The sequence below is a fragment of the Artemia franciscana genome, chromosome 3 (assembly GCF_032884065.1).
Source record: "Artemia franciscana chromosome 3, ASM3288406v1, whole genome shotgun sequence".
Lineage (NCBI taxonomy): Eukaryota > Metazoa > Arthropoda > Branchiopoda > Anostraca > Artemiidae > Artemia > Artemia franciscana.
Genome location: NC_088865.1, coordinates 8606980 through 8632738, shown reverse-complemented (window position 1 = coordinate 8632738; position 25759 = coordinate 8606980). Strand labels below are relative to the sequence as shown.

The 25759-nt window shown below is 34.3% G+C and overlaps 1 protein-coding gene across 3 annotated transcripts in view; it reads right to left on the bottom strand.

The window, feature by feature from the left end:
* The window catches only part of LOC136024841 (uncharacterized), a 112568-nt gene that overhangs the window by 51013 nt on the left and 35796 nt on the right, over window positions 1–25759 (bottom strand). For all 3 annotated transcript variants that reach the window (XM_065700332.1, XM_065700334.1, XM_065700333.1), the window contains exons 7-11: window positions 23181–23465; window positions 19800–20084; window positions 13680–13818; window positions 8316–8690; window positions 6250–6454 (exon numbers count right to left, since the gene is read on the bottom strand). In XM_065700332.1, coding sequence (XP_065556404.1) covers window positions 6250–6454; window positions 8316–8690; window positions 13680–13818; window positions 19800–20084; window positions 23181–23465 — 1289 coding nt within the window. The remainder of the gene's footprint in view (window positions 1–6249; window positions 6455–8315; window positions 8691–13679; window positions 13819–19799; window positions 20085–23180; window positions 23466–25759) is intronic.

Genomic DNA, 25759 nt, shown 5'->3' with positions numbered 1-25759 from the left:
CATTATTTGTAATAAGATAATTGTTTGTTTTCCGTCGTGAAAAAACGATATAGGTCACGCCTTTGGTTTTTTTTTTTTGTCTGGGGGTGGGAGAGGAAGCATTAGTTAAAAAAAACATTCTTAATATGAATGACGTCACAAATACCCAGAACGACAAACGACGTCCAATACCCTAATGGTTCTTCATGGAATAAATAAAATGAAATTAAATGGGTTTTCCGATTTAAGATATTAAAAACAAATGTCTTCCTTTTCACAGAGCAAAATCCGGTCCCCAGGTACTTGATGGCGAGAAATTACCAAGATATTAACCCTCAATAACCTCAAGGTGCTTATTATTATTATTTAAGAATTAACGACGCTTCTTGACTACTATGGTCCCTGCGTCGGTCCTGCAGTGCTCCTCAAGGTGGTATTACGTGGCACATACTATTTTAAAACTCTTCAGGCATGGTTGCCAATACGTATATAGCTGCTCGAAGCAAACAAAAATAATGCAAAAACCTTTCATTTATATATTATGTAATTATACTGGTTAAATACTTATGTAACACATCAAACATTATAACAAAACATATTTTCGTACCTTTTAGAAACAAACAACAACAAAAATGTAAAATTTGACCAGAGCTAAAAACAGACAATGAAAACACCAAAAATTTGAATTCTCAGAGTACAAGGGATGAGAAATCGGACACGAAAATGACTATGTAAAAGAGGCTTTACATGTATTTTCAAAAGACAATAAAATACAAAAGGGGGGTCCCAACAAATAGAAAACACCACAGCCTAGGAGCAGAATGCTTTGCCATGGACATAGCTGGAATATTTGGTGAAAAGTTTATACGTGTTAGGAGGAGTATTTAGATCTGCTGAGAGTTATACCACTTAAAACCGTAACAGACAACTAGGCAATTTCACCATTTTCTCTTGTATTTCGGGCATTTCTATTTACACAATATAGAGGCGAGAAGGGAGGGAGAGATTTTACTCCCAGGCTATGTTGACGCAAATAAGATCGGCTCCTAAATTCCTTTATGACATTTCCAACTACGTTTCAACTTACAGTATTTATTCCTTTGAATCCATTTCTGTACTGAATGGATGGTAAGTCTTTAAATTATCAGACTTACCTTTCAGTACATAACAGAGCCTATCTAAAATTTCAGCAAAGGTTCTTTGGCAATGCAGTGGTTCTCAGACCATATGCTAGGGTAGTGTACCGTGCCGCATATCTCAGAATCAAAAAATAAGTTGAAAAAGCAATCCAAGTTTATTAGGTTTCCACTACATGATGGTACAAAACTGGATTTTCCAACATTAAAAACGAAAAGACTGTTCAGACCACGTAATACTATAGAAGGAGCATATTTGTCAAGAAATACAAGTTATATTTATACAAAAAAAAAAAAAAAAAACCCAGTTCATCGTTCGAAACAAAACATCACTACATGAAATTCGTTTGTATTATACCATCATCTGGAGCAGTGGTCCTCAAACATATTATACAACTACATAATATATGTTCCATATATATTATCTTAACCTTCCATATGTCTTAAAATCAAACAATAGAAACTCAAAAAACACGTGAAGTACTAAGGACAGTGAAAATGGAATCTAATTGTTTGAAGTTGGTCAAGTGGATACTTAGATATCTATATTAATCTAGAGCACTCAATTTATATATATGCAGTCTTTGCAGTTTTTATTGCATATTTATATATGCGATATGCAGTTTTTGGATTCTGGCAGGCACCAAATTAAAAAAGAAATAAAATAAAAAATAAAAACAATAAAAAACAAGCTAAAAACGAACTGGACCAGACAGCTTCAGAAGGTGCAGCTATCATTTACAGGTGTAATAATGTCTGGGTAACAGTCGATTTTTAATGTTTACTTTTTATGAACAAACAGTGTTGTTAATCCTAATTAGTTTTGCATATTTATTTCAACGGTTAAATATTGCCGAAATGAGGCACTGCTCTAAAAACTTCATAATTTTGAAACAGCCATACGCAAATCTTGGAAAATCAAGTTTTTCAGGTACAAACAGACAAATTTAGGTCCAGGGGCCAAAACAGGTCCCTATTCTGGGGTTTAACTACAATATAGTCAGTGCTTGGTACGACCGTGTCCAGGTGGTTCGGTGGGGGGGGGGGGGGGTCTCGGTTTTAATTTCATGTTCTTAGTAATTTAAAGTATTACTAATAGAAATTTCGATTACTTTATTCAGCCACCTAGAACAGTGATTCTCAATCTCCGTGCTAAATATGATACCAGCGCGCCATATATCTTTAAACTGAATAAGAAAAGCTAAAGAAGCATTTAGTTTTTACTACAATTTTATGTTTATATGCGATTGGTTTTTAAATTTGTCCCTAAGTTAAAAATACAGACAGCAAAGGAATACAAAATGATTTTTTTTTTCAAATTTTTTTTATTTAGTATTGTCCCAGAAATAGAAGCCATTAGGAACAAGCATGAAGCTCATTGTTCGTATCAGAGCAGCAGAGCCATGAACCAGAAGCAGAACCAGACTCTTGAATTAAAAAGAACAGCATTGTCATAAAGAGATGAATCCAATTTAGCTAAAGTGCGTCATTTATACTTACAAAATTTCGCTAATTTTTTTTAGCTAACCCGTTCTTAATTTACTTCTAATATCACGAAACACGCGAGTTTGATAAGCAGACATTGAAGAACAGTAATTAATTCCTAACCATTCAAAATACTAAACACGGATGGAGAGAAAAAGAGAAAGAGAGAAAGAAAAAGAAAAAGAGAGAGAGAAAGGGAGAGAGAGAGAGGTCTACATAATATTGAAGAAGACATATATTCTTCCAGATATAGAAGCTATTCTTCCTATGCTAGATAGAGGAGCTATTATGATAATGCATCCCATCATCGTATTTTATACCATCATTTGTCCTCAAAACATGTGCTGCAGCACGATACTGTGCCTCCAATAATGCAGCACATTATGGTGTTTGTGCTGCAATGCTGTACTAGGGTTCCACATGTCTTAAAATTAAATAATAGAATATGAAAGAACAATTTAACTTTGACCACAATTTTAACGTTCATATTTACGCGAGCATTTCCAAAGTTATAAACTAAAAGAGAAGGAGGGTATGTATTGAAGAACAAATATATTTGTCCTGACATAGTAGCCATTGCTAAACAACATCAAAATTATATTCGCAATAAAACTGCAGCACTTGAAATTTCATTTATGTTATACTGCAGCATTATAAAAACTGCAGCACTTGAAATTTCATTTATGTTATACTGCAGCACTATAAAAACTGCAGCACTTGAAATTTCATTTATGTTATACTGCAGCACTATAAAAACTGCAGCACTTGAAATTTAATTTATGGTATACCATAACTTAAAACAGTGATTCCCAAACCAAGTACTACAGCACAGTAATGTGCTGCAAATATTATGCTAGCATTCCGCGTGTCTTGGAATTAAATACAACTTTAATGTCCATGCTTATGCGAGGTTGAATTTTCTTATCTTAAAAACTAAAAGGAGAAAGTAAGAAATATTGCAGAAGAAATACATTCATCCAGAATCGTAAAGCCCATCATTCGCATTGGAACCAGCGTTGCCAACACAGTTTCATTTGAAGTATCAGTCAAATTGAAATTAAGTCATTGTCAAATACTAGAAAAAACATTAATTTTATTTTTTAGTACGTTCTGTAAAATCAAACGCTTCTAATTAAAATTCAAATAAAGTGATAAAACATATCTTACTGCTTTCATTGCTACTTGACATCGATATGTCAAGTGTTTGCCAAATTTTAAAATTTGTTTCTTCCATTAAATTCTTTTACATCACTTTAGGACGGATTATGACAAATATATTCTTCAATATTTTTGAGGGGCACAATAACTAGGTCCTCGACAAGACATCATACATCCTCCGAACATATAAATTCCCCCAACAGAGAGTTTAATATAAAAAAAAATTATTTGGGCAAAATAAGCAAGGGCCCTCACAAAAAACCTAGACAAATTCCATCATACATCTAGAAAAAAAGAGCTCTAAGGTTCAGTCATTGCCTTTCCCAAATTTGAATTTTATCAAAATCTTACCTAATTACAATAAAAATTCCCTAATTTTGTTTCACAGGGAAACAGTTGACCTATTTTTAGCGGTTTTGTCTAGTTGCCAAAAATTCATGCGTGTGAGCCCAATTACGCAATATCTATTGAACTTGCAAGTTCATTGACAAAGGTCAATCCAATTTATATCAACTTATTCTACGCAGGATTAGTAGAGGTTGAGATAAATCATTCAAGAATAAATCAGTCAAGTCATCTCCAAAATCAAATTTCCTAGGGAAACTTCAATGGCACATTGTACCCAGCGCTAAACTGGGGCTCAGATTGAAAGAAACTAATGGATTGGACTGAAGCTACAAGAAGAATAAAAATTTGAGTGAAAAAAAGCTTTTACGAGGAAAAACAAAAGCAAACAAACAGTATTTTAAAGGCATTTGATTTGCTCAACTGAGTCTAAAAAGTTTCACCGAGCGTAACTTAAACTCCGAAAAAATCAAATTTTATATTCAAAAGAATTGACTTTGTGTCTATATTCCAAATAAATAAGAGTATTAACTTTTTTAACTAAGTATATATCAGTCTGTACAACTTCCAACCTTATAGATGCGTTTGTTTTGTGCGTTTTGTTTTGTTTTCAGTCGAGCAGATCGGTAATTTATGTTATATCCTTTAATCAGTGTCCCCATTCAGAGGCAATTAGTAAAGAGCAAAGCATCTTCTATGTATTGTTTCCCCCTGTCAATTCCTATAAAAGGGGAGGTTATAGAGATTTGGGATTGGGATCATTCGATTAGAAATTGAAAGTTCTAATTCCTTTTTTAAAAGTCGAAAGTAATTGGGTTAAAGTGACAAGCAATTTTTCACAAACAGTAAAAAGAAGCGGGTTGTGTTATTACCTAATTGCACATAAATCTCTAGTCTATGCACCGAAATTTCTAGTCAATGGCATCCAATTTCTAGTCTACGGTACACAATTCTAGTCTATGGCACGTTATTACTAGTCTGATTGGACAAAAATCTCTTATCCGAGGCAGTATCCAGGGGGGGGAGTAGAGGGTTTGAACCCTCCCCTTCCGAAATGTTTGTTCGGCTTGTAAAAACGTAACAAAATGGATATAATCCAATTTTTTTATGCGTTTTTTGTACCCCCCCCCCTGGAAAAACCTGGACAAATTCTTACCCTAGTTATCGATTAACAACGCCTCTTAACTGCAGAGGTCCTTGCGTTGGCCCTGTGACAGCTGGGGTTGAACTTCGCGCTCCGTATTGCCAAACACAGATTGACTCCCTGTTATCACGGGCATTTGCACCCTACTCCATCCACTCCACTCCCAACATCATCTTTAATTCATTGGGTTCTAAGAGCTCTTTTTAATATCAAAAGAAATAAAAATTACAGAGCAAAGGGTTATAAGGCGGGCGTTGAAGCGGTGTCCACGATTTTTATCTCCAATTTTTTGCATTTGACCACTAGACATCGGCGCTTTGTGATGAAACAAAGAAGAATGACGTATTAATTGGTTGACCGTGTTTTTTTTTTGTAGGGAAAATTTTGTCTAGCTTTACTCAAACTCAGCTTACTCAAAAGCTCAAAGTAGCCGACAGAATTGATGATCTGGCTATTAAAGAAAAACTCAACACGCTGTGCCTGTCGAAAAAGTGGGAAATACATTGACAGCCAAATCTCTACTTTCACGTTTTTGACCGCTTCTTTGTGTTATACGCAGAAACACGGTATCATCGCATTGCCTACAAAAGGAGATACCCCACACTGAGTACTCGAAAAAAAATCTTCGTAAGACGCTACAACTCTATTCAGAATGGCCTCCAAAATCAACGACATTGAGTACTGGAAGAAGGCATAGAAAACAAGTTTCAGCAGCCTGGCACCACACAAATTTTGAGATAAGAAAGACAAATATAGGTAGCGTTGGCAGCATTTGATTTAAAAATTTTTAGGCTCTAGCAGAACCTTGACGATAATCCATCACAATGAAAAGTGTATCTATTTCTCGAAATACTGTCTCTTAGAGATCAGAGCTAATAAAGCCAATTGAATGTTTTTGCCATCCCTGACATGTCTAGAAGTGACCACTTTATTCCGCTCAGGCTTACACACTTGAAGAGAGAAAAAAGAACAGCATTTGACCCGTTCGTGTAGGCTATTTACCTTTAACATGATTGACTGGTTTGGAAACAGGAGACTTCTCGGCAAAAACAGGAGGTTTAGCTGATGGCCTAGCAGCTGTGTTCTGAACTGTCTTCTCTTTAGTCAACTGTTGCTCTGCCACTTTTTCAGCTTTTCTTCGCTCCAAAACACTCCGTAAACGCTGTCGTATAGCCGGATACCGACGAGCCATTGCCGCATTTCGAATCTAGAAAACAGTTATTTCAAATTAAAAGAAAAGAGAAATTTCCTCCCATTTTCAAAACCATTTAAAACATTCTTTATTAAAAAATTATTTAAAATTGTTTAATGACGAAAAAAAAGCTTCATTAATGTTAATTTAGAAAAATAAAAACTATTCAATTGGAAAATTAAAATTTTCGAAACTATTTCGAATGCTATACTCAATTATTAATGGAAAAAAACTCATATCGGAACAAAATACTTCATATTCCTATTATAGGTGGCCCATATACCTTACCAATATAGGTCATTCAATCTTCCTATTACCCCTATTTTATAAAACTAATAAATTTATAAAAAATTATAAAGAATAGTTTTATAACAATTTAATAAAACTACTCTAAAAATGCGGTCCTGGTGCATAGTAAACACATATAATTTTTAATTTAAGCCACCCTCTGATGATAACTATACTGAGTGGAATCGAACCACTTCGCTCAGAAAGATGAGTGCTTGATAGCTCATCAATCAACTTTAGGCCTAAAATCCTGCTTACTGATATTTGAAATACGTTAATAACCCGCTGATATGATGTCAATAAAGTGGGTAGCGAAAAATCCAACAATAGTAAAGATATGAACTCTTGCATTGCAAATTCATATAATCACAGTAGGTCCATTACCTCAAAAAAAATATCCCTCTATATTTGGTGTGAAGGACCTCTCACGAGATTTGGGAATTATGGGCCTAAAAATGTGTTTTTTTTTTATAAACTTCAGGCATCCCTCCATTAAAAAGAGGCTCTATGATTTCCCACCTTGTAGTCGGTAGGCAACTATTAGATACTGTATAACTGTTAGCAATTATTACACATACGTTTTATATAATAGCTGTTCTTTTAGTGTGACATATCAAAAGATAAGGATATTACATCACCTTACAAATTAAGATGCAGTATTCATCAGACATTACATTTTGGTTTAATAGTGTGTTTTTAATACGAACTAAATGAAGTAGACATTGCAATTCCCTTTCAAATAACCCTTTAAACAACTCTCCATGATGTTTCAGTGCCACACTAGCGGTGAAGAAACAAAAGAGGACACATAAAAACAAGTGATTTCCCTTGTTGTTCAAGGTCAAGGGGGACTGTAACTTATTACGACAATAGTGATTTCAATGGTGAGCTTTTCGTTTCGATCCGACGCATTTCCGACGGGTTCCAGGCACTTTACCAAAATTCATATAGATTAATTTTTAAATTAACATTTTACTATTATGGCTAAATCTTTTAGATTTTTTTTCTAAATCTTAAAGGAATTTTGAAACTTCTGGTTACTACAGGCTGTGATTTGTTCTTAACTAGGTTGCAACTGCTGCTCCAACCATTACTATACGCATGTTTAAGGACAAATGCGCCACCGCGTGGCAGTATGATATCTGATACTGGGAGGCCACGTAAAAAGCGTATCAATAGTTCTAAGTCGATTAATATAAAATGCCAAGATCATATCTGTGACAAAATAAAATTATACGAACCCCTAAAAGAGTAAAATGGAAGATGTGGAACATCAGACCCTTAAATTTAATAGATATGTTGTTCTTACAAAAAAAATTTCTTCTCTGCCAAGTGGAAACTCAAAACCTTGGTTGAGCTTACGTTCTATCCCCTTAAGAGAACAAGATAAATAGAAGAAAGAAACAAAAGAACATTATAACGGATGTTCCATCACAATGATAATAATAACAATGTCCTTAAAGGAAGAAAATAAAATAAAGGAAGAAAATAAATAAATAAAAGGGAGAAAAATAAGAATCTCAGAACAGATGATGACAACAAACATAATGTTTTTAAAGAAAGAAAATAAGAAAAAAAGGAATCTCACAACAGACGTTCCATCATGGTGACAACAATCACAATGTCCTTTCTTCATTTCAATAGTGTCTGTATCACTATCGTCACTACCCCCGGAGTGACTACTCCCACAGCTAGGGCTCGCATCGTGTTTACACCCTAAATGGCTACTCATACAGCTAGAACCCGCATTGTGGTTGGGTGAACTGTCTGGCATTTCTGATTTAGGCCTATTTGGGGCTCCCTTGGGAAGATGCGCAGTTGAACATGCCTCAGTCTTCGTTTCTTTGGAGTCAGGTTTGGTGGAAGCATAGCCAAACTTGAAGATATCCTTCGATTTCTGGACCTCTTGGAATTTTTGCGTGGCCAAGTTGACTAAAGACTCTGGCTTCGTTTCAGAAATAACCTGCAAAAAGTCAAATATGACATAAAAATAGGTTTTAACTTCAAAGAAAAAAAAAGAAAAAAATTTGACTCAAATCCTGTTAAGCACTGTGCCAAAGAGTATAATCAAATATAAGGAGAACATCCTCTTTAAAAGATTTAACAAGTTTGCATGTATCATTAGTTTAAGAAATTAGCAGTTAATTAGTAGTAATTAGTAGAAATCAGAAATTAGTAGTTCAATAAAGAAGTAGTTGAAGGAACTTTAAGAAACACGAAGCTTTGGAGGTTTTCAATCAGGGGGTTCCAAAGATTGTTAAAAGTTTTTAATTTCTGCCAAGGCATATAGTAGCTTCAATTATTAGTAGCTTAAAAATTCAAAGGCAAACCTTAGGAGGTTTTCAATTATTGCCAAGGCATACAAAACTCGTTTTGAAAGTTAAGAAAACTAAATATATAAAAAATAAGATCTAGATTCTAAACAGGTGGCAGTCGGCGGAATCATATATTTAATTAAAAATTCTTTCCTTGACATTAATGTTCTTTCAATTGTACCATATAACATGTGTGTTACCATGTAACACTGCTTGGGACATATCAATATTTACATGGTTAGATATGTTCTTTAAAACCACTAAGGAAATCAGATTTGAAAAAAAAAGGAAAAACATCCTCTAAAACTCCACCAGTAGCGTCTAAAATACCAGAAAATTTTTACCAAAAAATGAAAGAAACCTTTATGAAAATCCACTTTTTTACAAATTGATCTTACATTTAAGAAGTGTAATTACAATTCATTGGTAAGACTAAATTTAATTAAACTTATATATTTGAAATCAAGATGAAAATCCAATTTGTTTGATGTATTTATTAGTATCAAAATTCCGTTTTTGGACTTTCGTTTAGTATTGAGCCGGGTCTCTCCTTACTACAGTTCGTTACCACGAACTGTTTGATTTACAGTTTTAATCGTCAATTAGCAGACGATTTAAAGAAAAACATATTAAGGGTGCGGGGCGTCGTGACCTATTGACCTATTTACAACAGGAAATTTTAGTATACCACTTTTCAGGAAAAAAGTATCGTATATATATATATATATATATATATATATATATATATATATATATATATATATATATATATATATATATATATATATATATATATATATATATTACTTCTTAAATGTAACTACTTCTTAAGTAATTTTTTATTGTTTTAAAAAGTAGATTTGTGAGAAAGTCAAACTTTAGCGTAAAGAGTGGGACGTTGAGGAGAAGACAACCCCTTTCACATACGGAATAATTTCTGTCCGTTTTAAATTTTAATATCGCTCCTTACTTGCAGTTAAAAAAAAACTTGGTTTTTTATTTAATTTCTTAACGTTTTAAAATTAATGCATGTTTTGATTTTGGCTCACCACACATGAATACTTAAAACGAAATTTGCACTTTTTTTTTGTCTAAATGGCTTTCTCATATTTTTGTTCGGACGATTTTAATAAAAAAAGGGGGTGGAGGAGGAGGCCTAGTTGCCTTCCAATATTTGGTAACTTATAAAAGCAACTAGAACTGTTTGTTTTTTTTTTCTTAAAACTGTATCAACAGCATATCTTAGTGTAATAAGCATTATCAAAGAAAGGAATTTATACTGTAATTACTTTTGCATTTTTTTAAATGGCTTAACCCAAATCTGTTATTACTAAATTGACTTTTTCACTTTTTTTATAAATAGATTTAATTGAAGTTTTCTTAATTTCCCCAGCTATCTACCTTTTATCAAAAATCCAATTAATAGTTATTAGTTTCTTATCTCTTATCTTTGTAATCGCCATATGTCGAAAATTCATTTATTATCATTTATTATTAGTATTCATTCATTATATAACTATCAGCACGGGAAGTTTTATTATTTCTCAAACCTTTTCGTACCGTCTTAAACTCCTCCTCGCTAAACAAATTCGTTGACTGGACGGATTCCACTAACGTATAATATTCATCTAACAGTAAAAGAAGGCCATCATGACAGTTTAAGAAATAATGAACCTCATATTTATCAAAGAGCAAAGCAAAGCAAAGACACACACACTATGCAACTTAAATAATAACAAAATTATGAAACAAGGAGACTTCAAAGGGACCTTAGTCTGGAGACCCCCTTAGAGAGTTCCTAAGTTTTAAACGCTATTATTTTTCATCTTCTTATTTCAAACATAAACAATAAACTTAATAAGCTTTAAACATTTCGTAAAGACATCAAGCACTATCCGACCCTCTTATACTAATTTAACGTATTTCGGTTGAGACTTATCAACCAAAAAACTGTCAAAATGAAGGTTTGACAGTTGGACAAGGGTGAGTGTATATCAGCCACGTCATTATTTTTCTTAAAGGTTTCGACCTGGATTAATTTTACATTTAATTCGATCTCCTAATTGTATCAAATTTGCTTGCAGTAATTTTTTAATTAATTAGTGCCTTGCAGACCAATTGAACCTTACAGATTCGCTGAACAAGTCAATTGAACTTCGAAATTCATATTAGTAAGATATTAGACTAAAAATAGCGTTATTTTTTGACTGGATTTTCAGTTAAGGAAGTTTGCTTTTCCTTTGTATAGTTCAGAGCCACCAATTTACGAAGTGTCTTGACAAAAAAAATAAAAAGGAAAACTTTTTCTTGTGCGAGTCACGGTATGAGGGGATTGCATTTCGTTTCCGTCAGCGAGATATCCTCGACTGTAAAATCAAACGAGCCAATAGGCTATTTTGGAATAGCGTACAGGCTATTTTGGAATAGCCTATATGTTTTTACAAGTGTTTTTATGTCTAAAATCTGCTATTTTTCTTAGGCAGCGACAGGAGGTTAAGATTTTCGTCCTGAGGCAGAATTCTTCCCAAGTACAATGCATCTTAAATATCCCTTTCTGTGGTCTCAATCATTTGGGTGTAATCACCATCTGTAGAAAAACTCGGTCGAACTTCTCCCATTAAATTAATAAAAAATAATAGCTTTTTGGATATCTTTTTAGAAAACAAAATTTATTTGGTATTCTCATTGGAAAAATTGCCTATAGGATATTTCAAACCATATATTCTACCTGTATTTTGGAATATAGTTAGAATATTCCAGAATCCCTTCTTTTCTTCAATCTTTTACTTGTCTTACTTTCCCTTTGGCTGCTCAATTTTAGACGTGGGGAATATTTCCAGAATTGCCCGGGGAGATTTTCCGCAGGAAAATATTTTTTAGGTGGAGGGGTGGCGAATTTTACAGGCTACATTTCTCGCGGGGGGGGGGGGGGGCAGTACCCAAGATCCGATTTTTATGTCTAATATTCACTTCATTGAACGAAGCTCGGTCCCCACGTACTTTTTAGCGAACATTTCTTAATATTTTATGTTAACTTCTCCTATTTTGATGACAATTTCGAGATAATAAAAAAAAGTACAATAATAGTATGCATTGTAAATTTACTTTGGAGTATCAGAATTCAACACGTTGTTGTTTAGAGCAATTTTTTAATTACCAAACTGTTATATACTTAATTTTAACAAAGATGACTTGAATTGAAACAACAATCAATAACCGTTATCTTTCCAATGACTTTTACACGGATTCATAAATCTTTTTTATTTTTCTTAATCCTTACTCCTTCCGATATTGAATGACCCGCTTATAGGATAGTTTCATTGTATTTTTGTAAATTAAGCTTTTTTTCACAGATGCAGTCAACACGAAATTTCCATCATTTCTACATTTCCTTTGTATTCAGTTTCAGCATTTTGTTTTATATTCATTTTTAGCTCTAAATGAAAATATATTTCATTTATTGAATTCATTTATTTCATATATTTCAAGAAATATATTCTTTTACATCAACGGAAATTAAATGTCAATCACCCCCCTTCCATCACACAGTTTGACTTTAAGGACCTCTCACAGTTGGAAACTCGGATGTTCAAATGTATTTTTTAACCCCCCTCCCACAGAATAAACCACTGGCACTCAAGTAAGAGAGCAAATGCTTCTAGCAAACGGTGAATGAATTAGTAAATAGGAGACAGCCATGAAGTGTTTCATGGAGAGTCACGTTTCACAGCATGGAACCTCTAGGAATTTCACAACCGACAGATAGCAGAGTTAAATTAGCAACTGTAGCCAGCACTTCCGGAGTAGGGGTGTGGGTCACAGCAGGGGACCTCCAGGAAACGCACCGCCGACATGTAATGTTAAATTAGAAACTGTGGATAGCACTTCAAGGGGAGGGGCATGTTTCACAGCGTAGAGCCTCTAGGAACTGCGCCAATGACATATAACAATGCTAAATTAGCAATTGTGACTAGCAATTTAGTGGGAGGGGCAAATGTATTTTTTAAGCCCCCTTTACCCACAGAATAAACCACTGGCACTCAAATAAGAGAGCAAATACATCTAGCAAACGGTGAATGAATTAGTAAACAGGAGACAGCCCTCAAATGCTTCAGGGAGAGAGTCACGGGAAGGGGCATATTTCACAGCGCGGAACCTCTAGGAACTGCACTACTGACATGTAACAATACTAAATTAGCAATTGTGGCAGGCACTTTAAGGAGAGGGGCATGTTTCATAGCGTGGAACCTCCAGGAATTGCGCCACCAACATTTAACAATATTAAACTGACAATTACAACCAGAAAACTCAGGCAAAAGATCGAGTTTTCTACTCAAAATTATCAGATTCAGTCAGCACAAGGAATGGGAGGAGGGAAATAAGGAATGGAGTTTAATCTTTCGCCCCAAAAGAATCTGTAACATACAATTACTATTTTTTTTTTTGCTGAGTTAAAATTTTTGCATGATTAAAGAAAACAATAATTTAGTAGTCATAGTAAAAGGTTTTCAATTGTAGTTTTCACTAATGACAACCAGATAATTATAAACGGTAAGAATTAATTAATAATTATAAGTATCTTAAGAATTAGAATACAAAATTTACATAAAGAGTAAAGAAAACTTTGTTAAACTTACTTGTTTTTTCTCAGAGTGAGGTTTCTCCTCTTCCGTTTTTGAGCTCAAAGTACTTTTTTCTGATTCAGTTTCTTCAGACTCTGCTAGATGTATTTGCTTCAGTAAATCCGCTAATTCAGCCGCTAGTCTAGGTTTCCATCTTAAAATAAAATAAAATTAGCTTTAGGACCCTTATATTCAGAAAAAAATATCTACCAATAATAGGAGACTTCACATGACCCTCGTGTACCACAATCGCTCATTTTCACAAAATATGAAAATAACTGTAAGGAATGTTAATTTCCATCACTTGATAACTTTGAATCTAGTGCCTGGATGCCTAAAAGACACCTTTTACAAGTTATTATGCCCCTTATGTGTTTTTGCCATTCAGTCCGATACAATTTTTTTTATTATTATTAGTGAATAAGATTCTTCTTTGAACAATGACTCCGCAGGTACGAGTTGTACTAAGTTCAGTCTAATTAGTTGGGAGAAAAATTTACGTGTGTGTGTGGGAAAACCTCTTTTTCAATTTTAAAATGAAAATTGCGTCTAATTATTAGATCTCAATTTGGCAAAATGATCTGTCAGCAAGGCCGTGTCCAGGACGGGGGGAGAGGGGTTCGAACCTCCCACCCAAGAAATGCTTTTCTGACTCGTAAAAACGTAACAAAAAATGCATAAAAACAAATTTCTGATGCGTATTTTAGTTTTTTTTTTGTACAAAAAAAAAACTAGATACGGCCCTGTTTGACAGGAGGTCAAAAAGAAAAATTACTAGTTAAAAATATGTAACAAAAAAAATCCACAAATATGTTTTTTTTTAATTCATTTTTTTTTTTGTCAGGTTCTATTCCAGTAATACTAATACAGTGCTTCCACTCCTCCCGATTTATCGGGAGATCTCCCGACTTTTTGGAAAATCTCCCGACTGAAATTTCCTCCCGGTAATCCTCCCGATTTCTGTTGAATTGAGCTCTGTCCAACTTGAAGTTTCTGATCTTTCTTGATCGTCTGGCAGAATGCAAAATATGTCTTTGTTGCCCGTAAAAGGGGGATTTCAAAGCCGCCGGCCGCGTTTGATTCGCGGAAGTCAACTGCGGACCCTAATTAATGACCTAGTCGGCAGCTTGTCCCGTGAGAGACCATTGTTGTGTTCGAAAAAGGGTTGATTTGATTTGATTCTAATTTCATAACTTCATCTGATCTGATCAGTCAACTCAGATAGTTCATTTCCACTGGATAATTTGTGTACAATAAGGACGTGGCTTACCTTACGTGACAGGATTTTTTTTAGGGTAAGTACCAAGTTTACTGGAACTGGACAATTATACATCCCTGCACGTGGGCAACCCAAGAAGTAGGTTACTGACCTGTCCTAGGGGGTAGGCGGCTTTTCTGCTTCTATGATCCGTTTCTTTACCAAAATAACATGTTTTAACTTGAAACCAATTCTTAACCTGTTGCCAGTTCAAGGATTCTATAGTACAAATTCGAATACACTATTCTTACGGGTCTTATAGATATCTGGTATTCGTCAGACTACTAGCCTAGCCTATATCAAAATAACGATTTCGAGTGTCGGCGAAATCGGCTTCACAAGTCACAACAGAGCAAAATAACACTAGGGAGTAGGGTCAAGAACTATGCTTTCCTTTCTTTGCAAACGGGCCATACTCATAGCGCCGCCCACTATGCTTGCGACATTTAAAGCGAGACAAACATGCGGGTTTAGAAATTTCTAGTAAAGATAATATGCGGTCTGTTCTGTCTCTCTATTACTGACATTTTTACCACCAATACAACTGGTATGTGAGACAAAACAGCTGTTTAAAACCTCCTGATTTTTTCCCCGACTTAAAAAAAAACCTCCCGATAATCTCCCGACTTTTTTGGAGTCGTTACTGATTTTCAGAAAAAAAAAGTGGAAGCACTGTACTAATAAGACTTATTATGTAACACATACATCAATGACCTGAATAACTGCAGGAACTCCTCCTAAGCCCACTATTTTCAAAGCTTCATTATTTACTCTCTACTTTTAAACTCCCCCCTCTTCTTTTACTTTTTTTTTTACACTGCTCCCCTTAGAAGACTCCAATATCAGTCGTCGATAAGTCCTTGTCAATCACAGCTAGATCGCGTATAAAACAATTAATTGTTTTGAATAGATTTGAAAATTAACATTAAGAGGACCAAGTCGATTAGACTCGGAATAAATGAAGGTAAAAATGAAGTAGGGTAACGAGAAGATCAATCCAGTGGCTAGCTTCACATACCTGGGTACAATTATTAGTAAAGAAGGTGAGTGCGGTGCAGATGCTCGAAGAAAAATATCCAACGCCAAGTGTATTTTTTTTTTTCATAACTGAAAAAAGTTTGGGAAAATAAGTCAACAAACCGAATCAGAATATTGGAAGCTACAGTGATGAGAGCGGTCAAGTTAGGTTCTGAAACGTGGACACTCCGGAAGACGGAAGAGGATTTGGTAGATGGTTTCCAGAGGAATTGTCTACGAATAATTTTAACCACCTGTTTGATTCTTCATATTACCAATAGTATGCTGTAAAAAAACGGGGTTCAATCCCATTTTCTAGGCCTATATTGAGAGAAAAATTGAGTTGGCTAGGACATATTCTGCGGATGAAGAATGACAGATCTCCAAAGATCACCCTTTTCGACCATCTATGTAGGGTCAACCGAAAAGTAGGTCATCCCCAAATGGGGAGTGAAGAGGTCGTAAGGAAAGATTGAAAGAAAACTGAAACTTTTAGTGAGAGAAGCTTTGAATAGATTGAGATGGAGGAGCATATAACTAAAGGAAAATAATACATTTATAACTAAAGTTATAACTAAAGGAACTGCAAATTACTGCTAATCGACTAAACTTAGCTCAGAAACTACATTTTTAGAAAGTGATTCTTATATTCTTCAAAAAATATATTTTTGCCACAGTACAAGAGGCTGAGTGAAGTTTTAACAAAATAAGTATCAATAATAAATTTTGAGAATTAGTTGTAATTGAACACTATAAAATGTATTTTAGAATCGTTGCAAATAAGATCAAAATAAAATCGGTCATTTGACTTTACTAAACTTGATCATCGTCTATATAATAAAATCGATCATTGAAATAAAGATTCATCAACGAAATAATGACACTAATATCTTAACGAATAGCTAGATTATTTCATCCAGGTTATTGAACTTACAAATATTGCAAGAAAAGGGCAGAATAATAGCGTACGGAAGTATATTGATAAAACATCAGTATAAGCCAAATATGAATGCATAATTCAAATTCGGAAAAAAAGGACTATGCTGCCATGATAAGCGTGAGAGTTTTTTTTTTTTTTTGCATTGGAGAAAGGTCAAGAAGCCAGTTATCAATGTTCCTGAATATAAAAACCCTGCTTTAATCAGAAATCCCCTGTAATGACTAATTACCTTTTTTTCCATACTATTCTTCCCTTTTCTTGCATTTATCTTCAATTTTCCCTAGTAGCAGATTATTTTTAAGGTTTCAGTATATTTTACGAGGGTCATTGAATGACTCTTACTCAGAAAAAATTTATTTTATCAATTCAAAACTTTGGCTACTTTTCAACATAGTTCCCGGGAACATTTATGCACCAAGCCCGCTGTTTTTCTAATTTATGTACGTCTCTGGCTTAAAATTCCTTACATTGCTCTCAAAGCCACTTTTGCGCCTGATATTAACTCGATTGAAAATTTTTTCCACGTAGAGCCTCTTTAGGGGGGGGGGGGGGTCCAAAAAACCGAAAGTCTGAAAGGCAAGATTAGGGTAGTATGGGTATTTTCAGGAATCTCCCATCCAAGTTTTTACAACAGTTTTAAGATATACCTGTGCAAAATGGGAACGGTCAATGTCATGGAAAAAAAAATCCCATCTTTAATCAAGAATCCACAACGTTTTGTTCAAATGGCAGGGCTCGAAGGAAATGTCGAAAGAAAAGGCCTTTTAATAATAATATACTTTCACTACAAATTTACTTTCACTAAAAAACTTGTCAATACTATTCTTGGAAGAGTTGGTAGAGTCAGCCCATAACCCCTTCTTGGGGGAGGTTGTTCCATTCCTTGACTACTCGGTTTGAGAAGGCCCACCTTCCAACTTCTTTATTGAAAGTGTTTTCCTTTAGTTGAAAGCTCTGTTTTCGCAGATCGTTTGTGTTGAAGAAGAGTACTTGCACTGGTCCAATGTTATTGTAGTACTTGTGACATAGCTTTAAAGTTTTAGCAAGATCACCTCGGAGGAGTATATAGGAGGTAGAAGGAAGTGACAGCTTTCCCAATCGTTCACAGTAGGAGAGGCCTCTTAGTTTTGGTACAAATTTTATTGCTCTCACTGCATCTTCATGTGCATCAATGTCTTTTTGAAGTTGATGTCTTATTGTCGTGTGACCACATTCAATGATAGGCCGAACAAGAGACTTGACTAGAGTTGAAAAAAGCTAAGGATCATTTAGGGTGAAGTTTCTACGAATAAGTCCAACTCCTTTCGAAGCTTTGTTCACGGTGGATTCGCGGTTGTTGGTGAATGTTAGCTCATTGTCTTACTCCAAGGTACCGCTTAAAGATATTTTTGGTATTGAACTGGTGTTAAAGCTTTAGGTTGACTTGAAATTCTGCGGTCCAAGTCAGAGGAGGAAGCTTTTGTTTGAGCTGATCTTCATTTTTCACGTCCTCATCCAATCGGCTATCTTGTTCAAGTCGGTCTGCAGTTCTTGAATATCATTTGGGTATTTGACAAGTCTTTATATCGTCAGCATAGAGTGTGATATCTGAGTTAATATTGTCAGGCAGGTTGTTTGCAAAAAAAATTGAAGAGCTGGGGCCCGATGACGCTACCTTGTGGAATACCGCTAGATACTTTTGTCACAACAGTACTAATGTGGCCATTTAATTTCATCCGCTGAGTACTGCCTGCCAGAAAATTCGAGGTCAAGCCAAGAGCTTTGCCCAGAATCCCAAGGTTTCTTAACTTATGAAGGAGCATTGAATGAGGAACTTTATCGAATGCTATACTAAGATCAAGGTATAGTGCTTCGACTTGTATACCATTGTCGACGTTTAGTCTCCAGGCATTTGCAACTAGAAGTGGCCGCGATTCGACTGAATTAGTTTTAGGAATCCGAACTTCCTTTTGTTGATTAGCTTTTCAGTCAGAAAGTATTCTAGTAATCTGTCTGCTATAATGGACTAGAAAATTTTTACAAGTGATGCATGTAAGACTTATGGGCATATAGTTGATTGGGATTTGTTTTCACCTTTCTAGAAGATTGGGGTGATACTTTCCTTTTTCCAGATACTAGGGAGTTTTCCCGTGTCTATTGATCCCATAAAGATGAGAGATGGGGTCTTGGTGACTTGTGCTGCAAGTTGTTTAAGAATGCGAGTGTGTATGCTTCGCACAGAGAAATAGAACTTGTCATAATATTGTCGCAATATGTCGTAATGGAAATTGTCATAATATGATGATATGACGATTATGATGATTGTTAAATTATGGCACTAAATAAGATGCTAAACATTAAACAACACTTTTTATAGCAATAATGCGACACTAAATTACGGCAATATGATAATTATGGCAACACACTAAATTATGGCGATATTATACCAATAATAGTACACTAAATATGGCGCTAGATATTGTCATACTATGATGCCCAGTCTTCTTTCTAACGCAACAATATTTGCCAAATTCTTCAAATAAGCACGGCAATAATTGTTTCTTAGAAAGTTAGAAATAAATGAAAACAAATGCCTACTTTTCATTAATTTTTGGTAAATTTTTCAATTAAGTACGACAAAAATTGTTTCTTAGAAAGTTAGAAATAAAACAAAATAAATACCTACTTTTCATTAATTTTTGGCAAATTTTTCAAATGAGTACGACAAAAACTGTTTAATAAAATAAAAGAAAACAAAAGCTTACTTTTCATTATTTTTTGGCAAATTTTTCAAATGAGTACGACAAAAACCGTTTCTTAGAAAGCTGGAAATAAAAGAAAACAAACGCTTACTTTTCATTAATTTTTGGCAAATTTTTCAAATAAGTACGACAAAAATTGTTTCTTAAAAAGTTAGAAATACAAGAAAACAAATACTTACTTTTCATTAATTTTTGGAAAATTCTTCTCTTCCAATGGCACTGTCTTTCCATCCATTTGTGTTTCACTCATCTCTTTTGGAGCATCATCAACATCAAATTTCAGTGAGCATGACAGCAAATGACCAACAGTACATTCAGCGCATGTACACATTGAGACTCCGCATTTCTTGCAAACTTCAAGTGCGCTCTCTTGTAATAAAGCATTCGGACATGCAAGCCCCCTTGGCCGGGATATTAAGTAGTCCAGGGTCTTAGGGATGTCATCTTCTTCCTCTGATGATTTTCTGGAAGAAATGAATAAAATCAACATGCAATATTGATTTAAACCTGCAAAAAGCTTACTATACCATCAATAAATATCCTGTTGGTTAAGGATATGAATAACTTAACAAGAGTGGAAACTGGTGCTAGTTTCGACAAAGATTATCACTAGTGAGAACTGGTGCTTAGCGTCTCTTAGTGTATTATTAACATTAGTGTGTTATTAAAATTAGTGTAATTAATAGAATCAGTGTTGAATAATCATAGCAATAAAAACAAACTTAAAATGTAAGTTATAAAACATTTGATAGGTCTTTTGGTTTATGCCCAAGAGCAAAATGTAAGGCAAATTATAAGAATGGCAATGGTGTTGACAAACAAAAATCACCAACGCAATCTGGCGTTTAGCATCTTTTGAAATTTTTTTCAATATAATAATAAAAAAATAGTGTAGCTGGCGAAATTGGTACAGCAACAAGTGTAAATAAAAGAGCAATAAGTGTAAATAAACTCAGTTTCTGTAAATAACAGAATTACTAAGCTTGAAAGTGCCAAGAAACGCTAATAAGTAAATAATGCTGATAAATAATACATGTAATGTAATATAAACGAAATCTATATTTGGTCAATACTTATTGTAGGTAAATAAATATAAACAATTGTGAGTGTAAATATAAAATAATTAAATATAAATTAAACTATTATAAATTGAAATTAAATACAAGTTAAATACAAATACAAAAATAACTGTGTGTAAATTTACCTAAACATACCTTCTTATAGATAAAAAAATAAATAAGAGAAAACTTTTCTAAGACACCAAAAGAGTGCATAACCAATATTACGATGCATGCTTTTTCAAATTTATTCATTAAAACCGGAAATAGGGACAGGGCATCCCAATGGGTACATGTCTATCTTTCCCCTTGTTACAAGGTAAACCTAACAAGGGGATTTATTTGGGAGCTGGTCCTATGTTGACAGTTTAATTCTTCCCGTAGTATACAGACTTTGAGCAATTGTGAATTAAAGTAACAGTGAAGTTATGAGAAATGACAGCAAATAGCAAGCACAGCTATCCATAGAAGATCGTCTAAAGCCTCCTTGCTTATAGCGTGTCGAAAGAAGTAGACCTGATGCCTTCTGTGAGGGATGGATGGGACTTGTCGCCCTTCCCTGGGAATAATTTATGTTAGACAAATTAATTTCGGAAAAGAAGAAACTGTAAAGCGAAATAATAGGGCTTTATCTTGGCATTTAGTCCGTAAGATTATTTAAGTTGATCCTTGAGCTATTGAAAAATTGTTTACTCCAGTCGGAGTCACTCCTACTTTCTATGATGCAAATTTGACTGCGCGACCATTAAATTATCCAATAGAGCTTTTATATACAGCAATTAAACAATTTAAACAATTACGAATGAAAGTTATAGTGATTTAGTTACAATGGGAAAAGACAGTCAGCAACGTGTTTTTGAACAAGATTGAATGCAGCAGGAGACGCTTAGTGAATCCTCCATCGATACAACAGGACTGGTACAAAAGCTAAGTAAATAGGTTAGCTATGGTTAGCTATGGCAGCGTATGAGGAATTATTAAGTATGAGGAAACAAACGCTTTGGTCTTAAGCGCTAAAAAGCTGCCTGATAACACAGGGTTTTTGTATTTATGGAATCATGGCATGGGTCCAAGAGATGATATAACAGGTCTGTTGAGAACGATTAGAGTAAGGCTAGAAGAACAAATAACCCTGAAATGGTGGTGTGAACTAGGTCTATCCAAGGTTTAGTATTATATAGGCAAGTTAAATCTAGATATGGAACAGAAATTTACTTTGATTTGAGTATAATGATGAGATTTATAAGGCTTTGGATCCAGTCAAGAGTCCACTCGAGAGCAGACTGTCTGCCAATGGGGGAAACAACTTTTGTAAATTTAGGGTAGAGCATTGAGGCAAAGAAAAATTGTCCATTCTACAATGTTGAGGTATCGCGATCTATCTTAATCAGGGTAAATTGGCCGAAGGAGAATTGTGATGACCTACTTCTTGACATTTTTCCAGAAATTACTTCACAAACGATTGTTGGGGCGGAAAATTTTGTGCTGAAGGCGATGCAAGAGAGACCCAATTGTCACAAATAGAAGTACTTAGTGTTTGGTTTTGATTTTTAATATGTTTGTAGTTAGATATATATAAACACGACTTTCGTACAGGACCTAGTTCAGCATTGTGGAGTGATATGCATGAGAGGAAAATTTTCATCCAAGTCAACTTGTAGTCAACCTGCGATTGTTCCCCAGCGAGAACCTCCAACCGGTACGACTCTAGTTCGTCATTGTAAAAAGACACGTTTGCATGGAGCATAAATGGGAGACAGTAACAACGGCCATCCAAGGGGTAAAATTAACCTGGACAATTTGTCTTGGCTTTTTTCGTCAATTGGCCATGACTTCCGTTCAAAAATCAACGTCATAATATGATGATATGACGATTATGATGATTGTTAAATTATGGCACTAAATAAGATGCTAAACATTAAACAACACTTTTTATAGCAATAATGCGACACTAAATTACGGCAATATGATAATTATGGCAACACACTAAATTATGGCGATATTATGCCAATAATAGTACACTAAATATGGCGCTAGATATTGTCATACTATGATGCCCAGTCTTCTTTCTAACGCAACAATATTTGCCAAATTCTTCAAATAAGCACGGCAATAATTGTTTCTTAGAAAGTTAGAAATAAATGAAAACAAATGCCTACTTTTCATTAATTTTTGGTAAATTTTTCAATTAAGTACGACAAAAATTGTTTCTTAGAAAGTTAGAAATAAAACAAAATAAATACTTACTTTTCATTAATTTTTGGCAAATTTTTCAAATGAGTACGACAAAAACTGTTTAATAAAATAAAAGAAAACAAAAGCTTACTTTTCATTATTTTTTGGCAAATTTTTCAAATGAGTACGACAAAAACCGTTTCTTAGAAAGCTGGAAATAAAAGAAAACAAACGCTTACTTTTCATTAATTTTTGGCAAATTTTTCAAATAAGTACGACAAAAATTGTTTCTTAAAAAGTTAGAAATACAAGAAAACAAATACTTACTTTTCATTAATTTTTGGAAAATTCTTCTCTTCCAATGGCACTGTCTTTCCATCCATTTGTGTTTCACTCATCTCTTTTGGAGCATCATCAACGTCAAATTTCAGTGAGCATGACAGCAAATGACCAACAGTACATTCAGCGCATGTACACATTGAGACTCCGCATTTCTTGCAAACTTCAAGTGCGCTCTCTTGTAATAAAGCATTCGGACATGCAAGCCCCCTTGGCCGGGATATTAAGTAGTCCAGGGTCTTAGGGATGTCATCTTCTTCCTCTGATGATTTTCTGGAAGAAATGAATAAAATCAACATGCAATATTGATTTAAACCTGCAAAAAGCTTACTATACCATCAATAAATATCCTGTTGGTTAAGGATATGAATAACTTAACAAGAGTGGAAACTGGTGCTAGTTTCGACAAAGATTATCACTAGTGAGAACTGGTGCTTAGCGTCTCTTAGTGTATTATTAACATTAGTGTGTTATTAAAATTAGTGTAATTAATAGAATCAGTGTTGAATAATCATAGCAATAAAAACAAACTTAAAATGTAAGTTATAAAACATTTGATAGGTCTTTTGGTTTATGCCCAAGAGCAAAATGTAAGGCAAATTATAAGAATGGCAATGGTGTTGACAAACAAAAATCACCAACGCAATCTGGCGTTTAGCATCTTTTGAAATTTTTTTCAATATAATAATAAAAAAATAGTGTAGCTGGCGAAATTGGTACAGCAACAAGTGTAAATAAAAGAGCAATAAGTGTAAATAAACTCAGTTTCTGTAAATAACAGAATTACTAAGCTTGAAAGTGCCAAGAAACGCTAATAAGTAAATAATGCTGATAAATAATACATGTAATGTAATATAAACGAAATCTATATTTGGTCAATACTTATTGTAGGTAAATAAATATAAACAATTGTGAGTGTAAATATAAAATAATTAAATATAAATTAAACTATTATAAATTGAAATTAAATACAAGTTAAATACAAATACAAAAATAACTGTGTGTAAATTTACCTAAACATACCTTCTTATAGATAAAAAAATAAATAAGAGAAAACTTTTCTAAGACACCAAAAGAGTGCATAACCAATATTACGATGCATGCTTTTTCAAATTTATTCATTAAAACCGGAAATAGGGACAGGGCATCCCAATGGGTACATGTCTATCTTTCCCCTTGTTACAAGGTAAACCTAACAAGGGGATTTATTTGGGAGCTGGTCCTATGTTGACAGTTTAATTCTTCCCGTAGTATACAGACTTTGAGCAATTGTGAATTAAAGTAACAGTGAAGTTATGAGAAATGACAGCAAATAGCAAGCACAGCTATCCATAGAAGATCGTCTAAAGCCTCCTTGCTTATAGCGTGTCGAAAGAAGTAGACCTGATGCCTTCTGTGAGGGATGGATGGGACTTGTCGCCCTTCCCTGGGAATAATTTATGTTAGACAAATTAATTTCGGAAAAGAAGAAACTGTAAAGCGAAATAATAGGGCTTTATCTTGGCATTTAGTCCGTAAGATTATTTAAGTTGATCCTTGAGCTATTGAAAAATTGTTTACTCCAGTCGGAGTCACTCCTACTTTCTATGATGCAAATTTGACTGCGCGACCATTAAATTATCCAATAGAGCTTTTATATACAGCAATTAAACAATTTAAACAATTACGAATGAAAGTTATAGTGATTTAGTTACAATGGGAAAAGACAGTCAGCAACGTGTTTTTGAACAAGATTGAATGCAGCAGGAGACGCTTAGTGAATCCTCCATCGATACAACAGGACTGGTACAAAAGCTAAGTAAATAGGTTAGCTATGGTTAGCTATGGCAGCGTATGAGGAATTATTAAGTATGAGGAAACAAACGCTTTGGTCTTAAGCGCTAAAAAGCTGCCTGATAACACAGGGTTTTTGTATTTATGGAATCATGGCATGGGTCCAAGAGATGATATAACAGGTCTGTTGAGAACGATTAGAGTAAGGCTAGAAGAACAAATAACCCTGAAATGGTGGTGTGAACTAGGTCTATCCAAGGTTTAGTATTATATAGGCAAGTTAAATATAGATATGGAACGGAAATTTATTTTGATTTGAGTATAACGGTGAAATTTATAAGGCTTTGGATCCAGTCAAGAGTCCACTCGAGAGCAGACTGTCTGCCAATGGGGGAAACAACTTTTGTAAATTTAGGGTAGAGCATTGAGGCAAAGAAAAATTGTCCATTCTACAATGTTGAGAAGGGTGGGTTAGGTCATTTTCTCTTGAGGTATCGCGATCTATCTTAATCAGGGTAAATTGGCCGAAGGAGAATTGTGATGACCTACTTCTTGACATTTTTCCAGAAATTACTTCACAAACGATTGTTGGGGCGGAAAATTTTGTGCTGAAGGCGATGCAAGAGAGACCCAATTGTCACAAATAGAAGTACTTAGTGTTTGGTTTTGATTTTTAATATGTTTGTAGTTAGATATATATAAACACGACTTTCGTACAGGACCCTCAGGTTTCCAATTTATTTATTATTATTACTATTATTTATTTATTGTTATTATTATTTATTGAAAGCCCA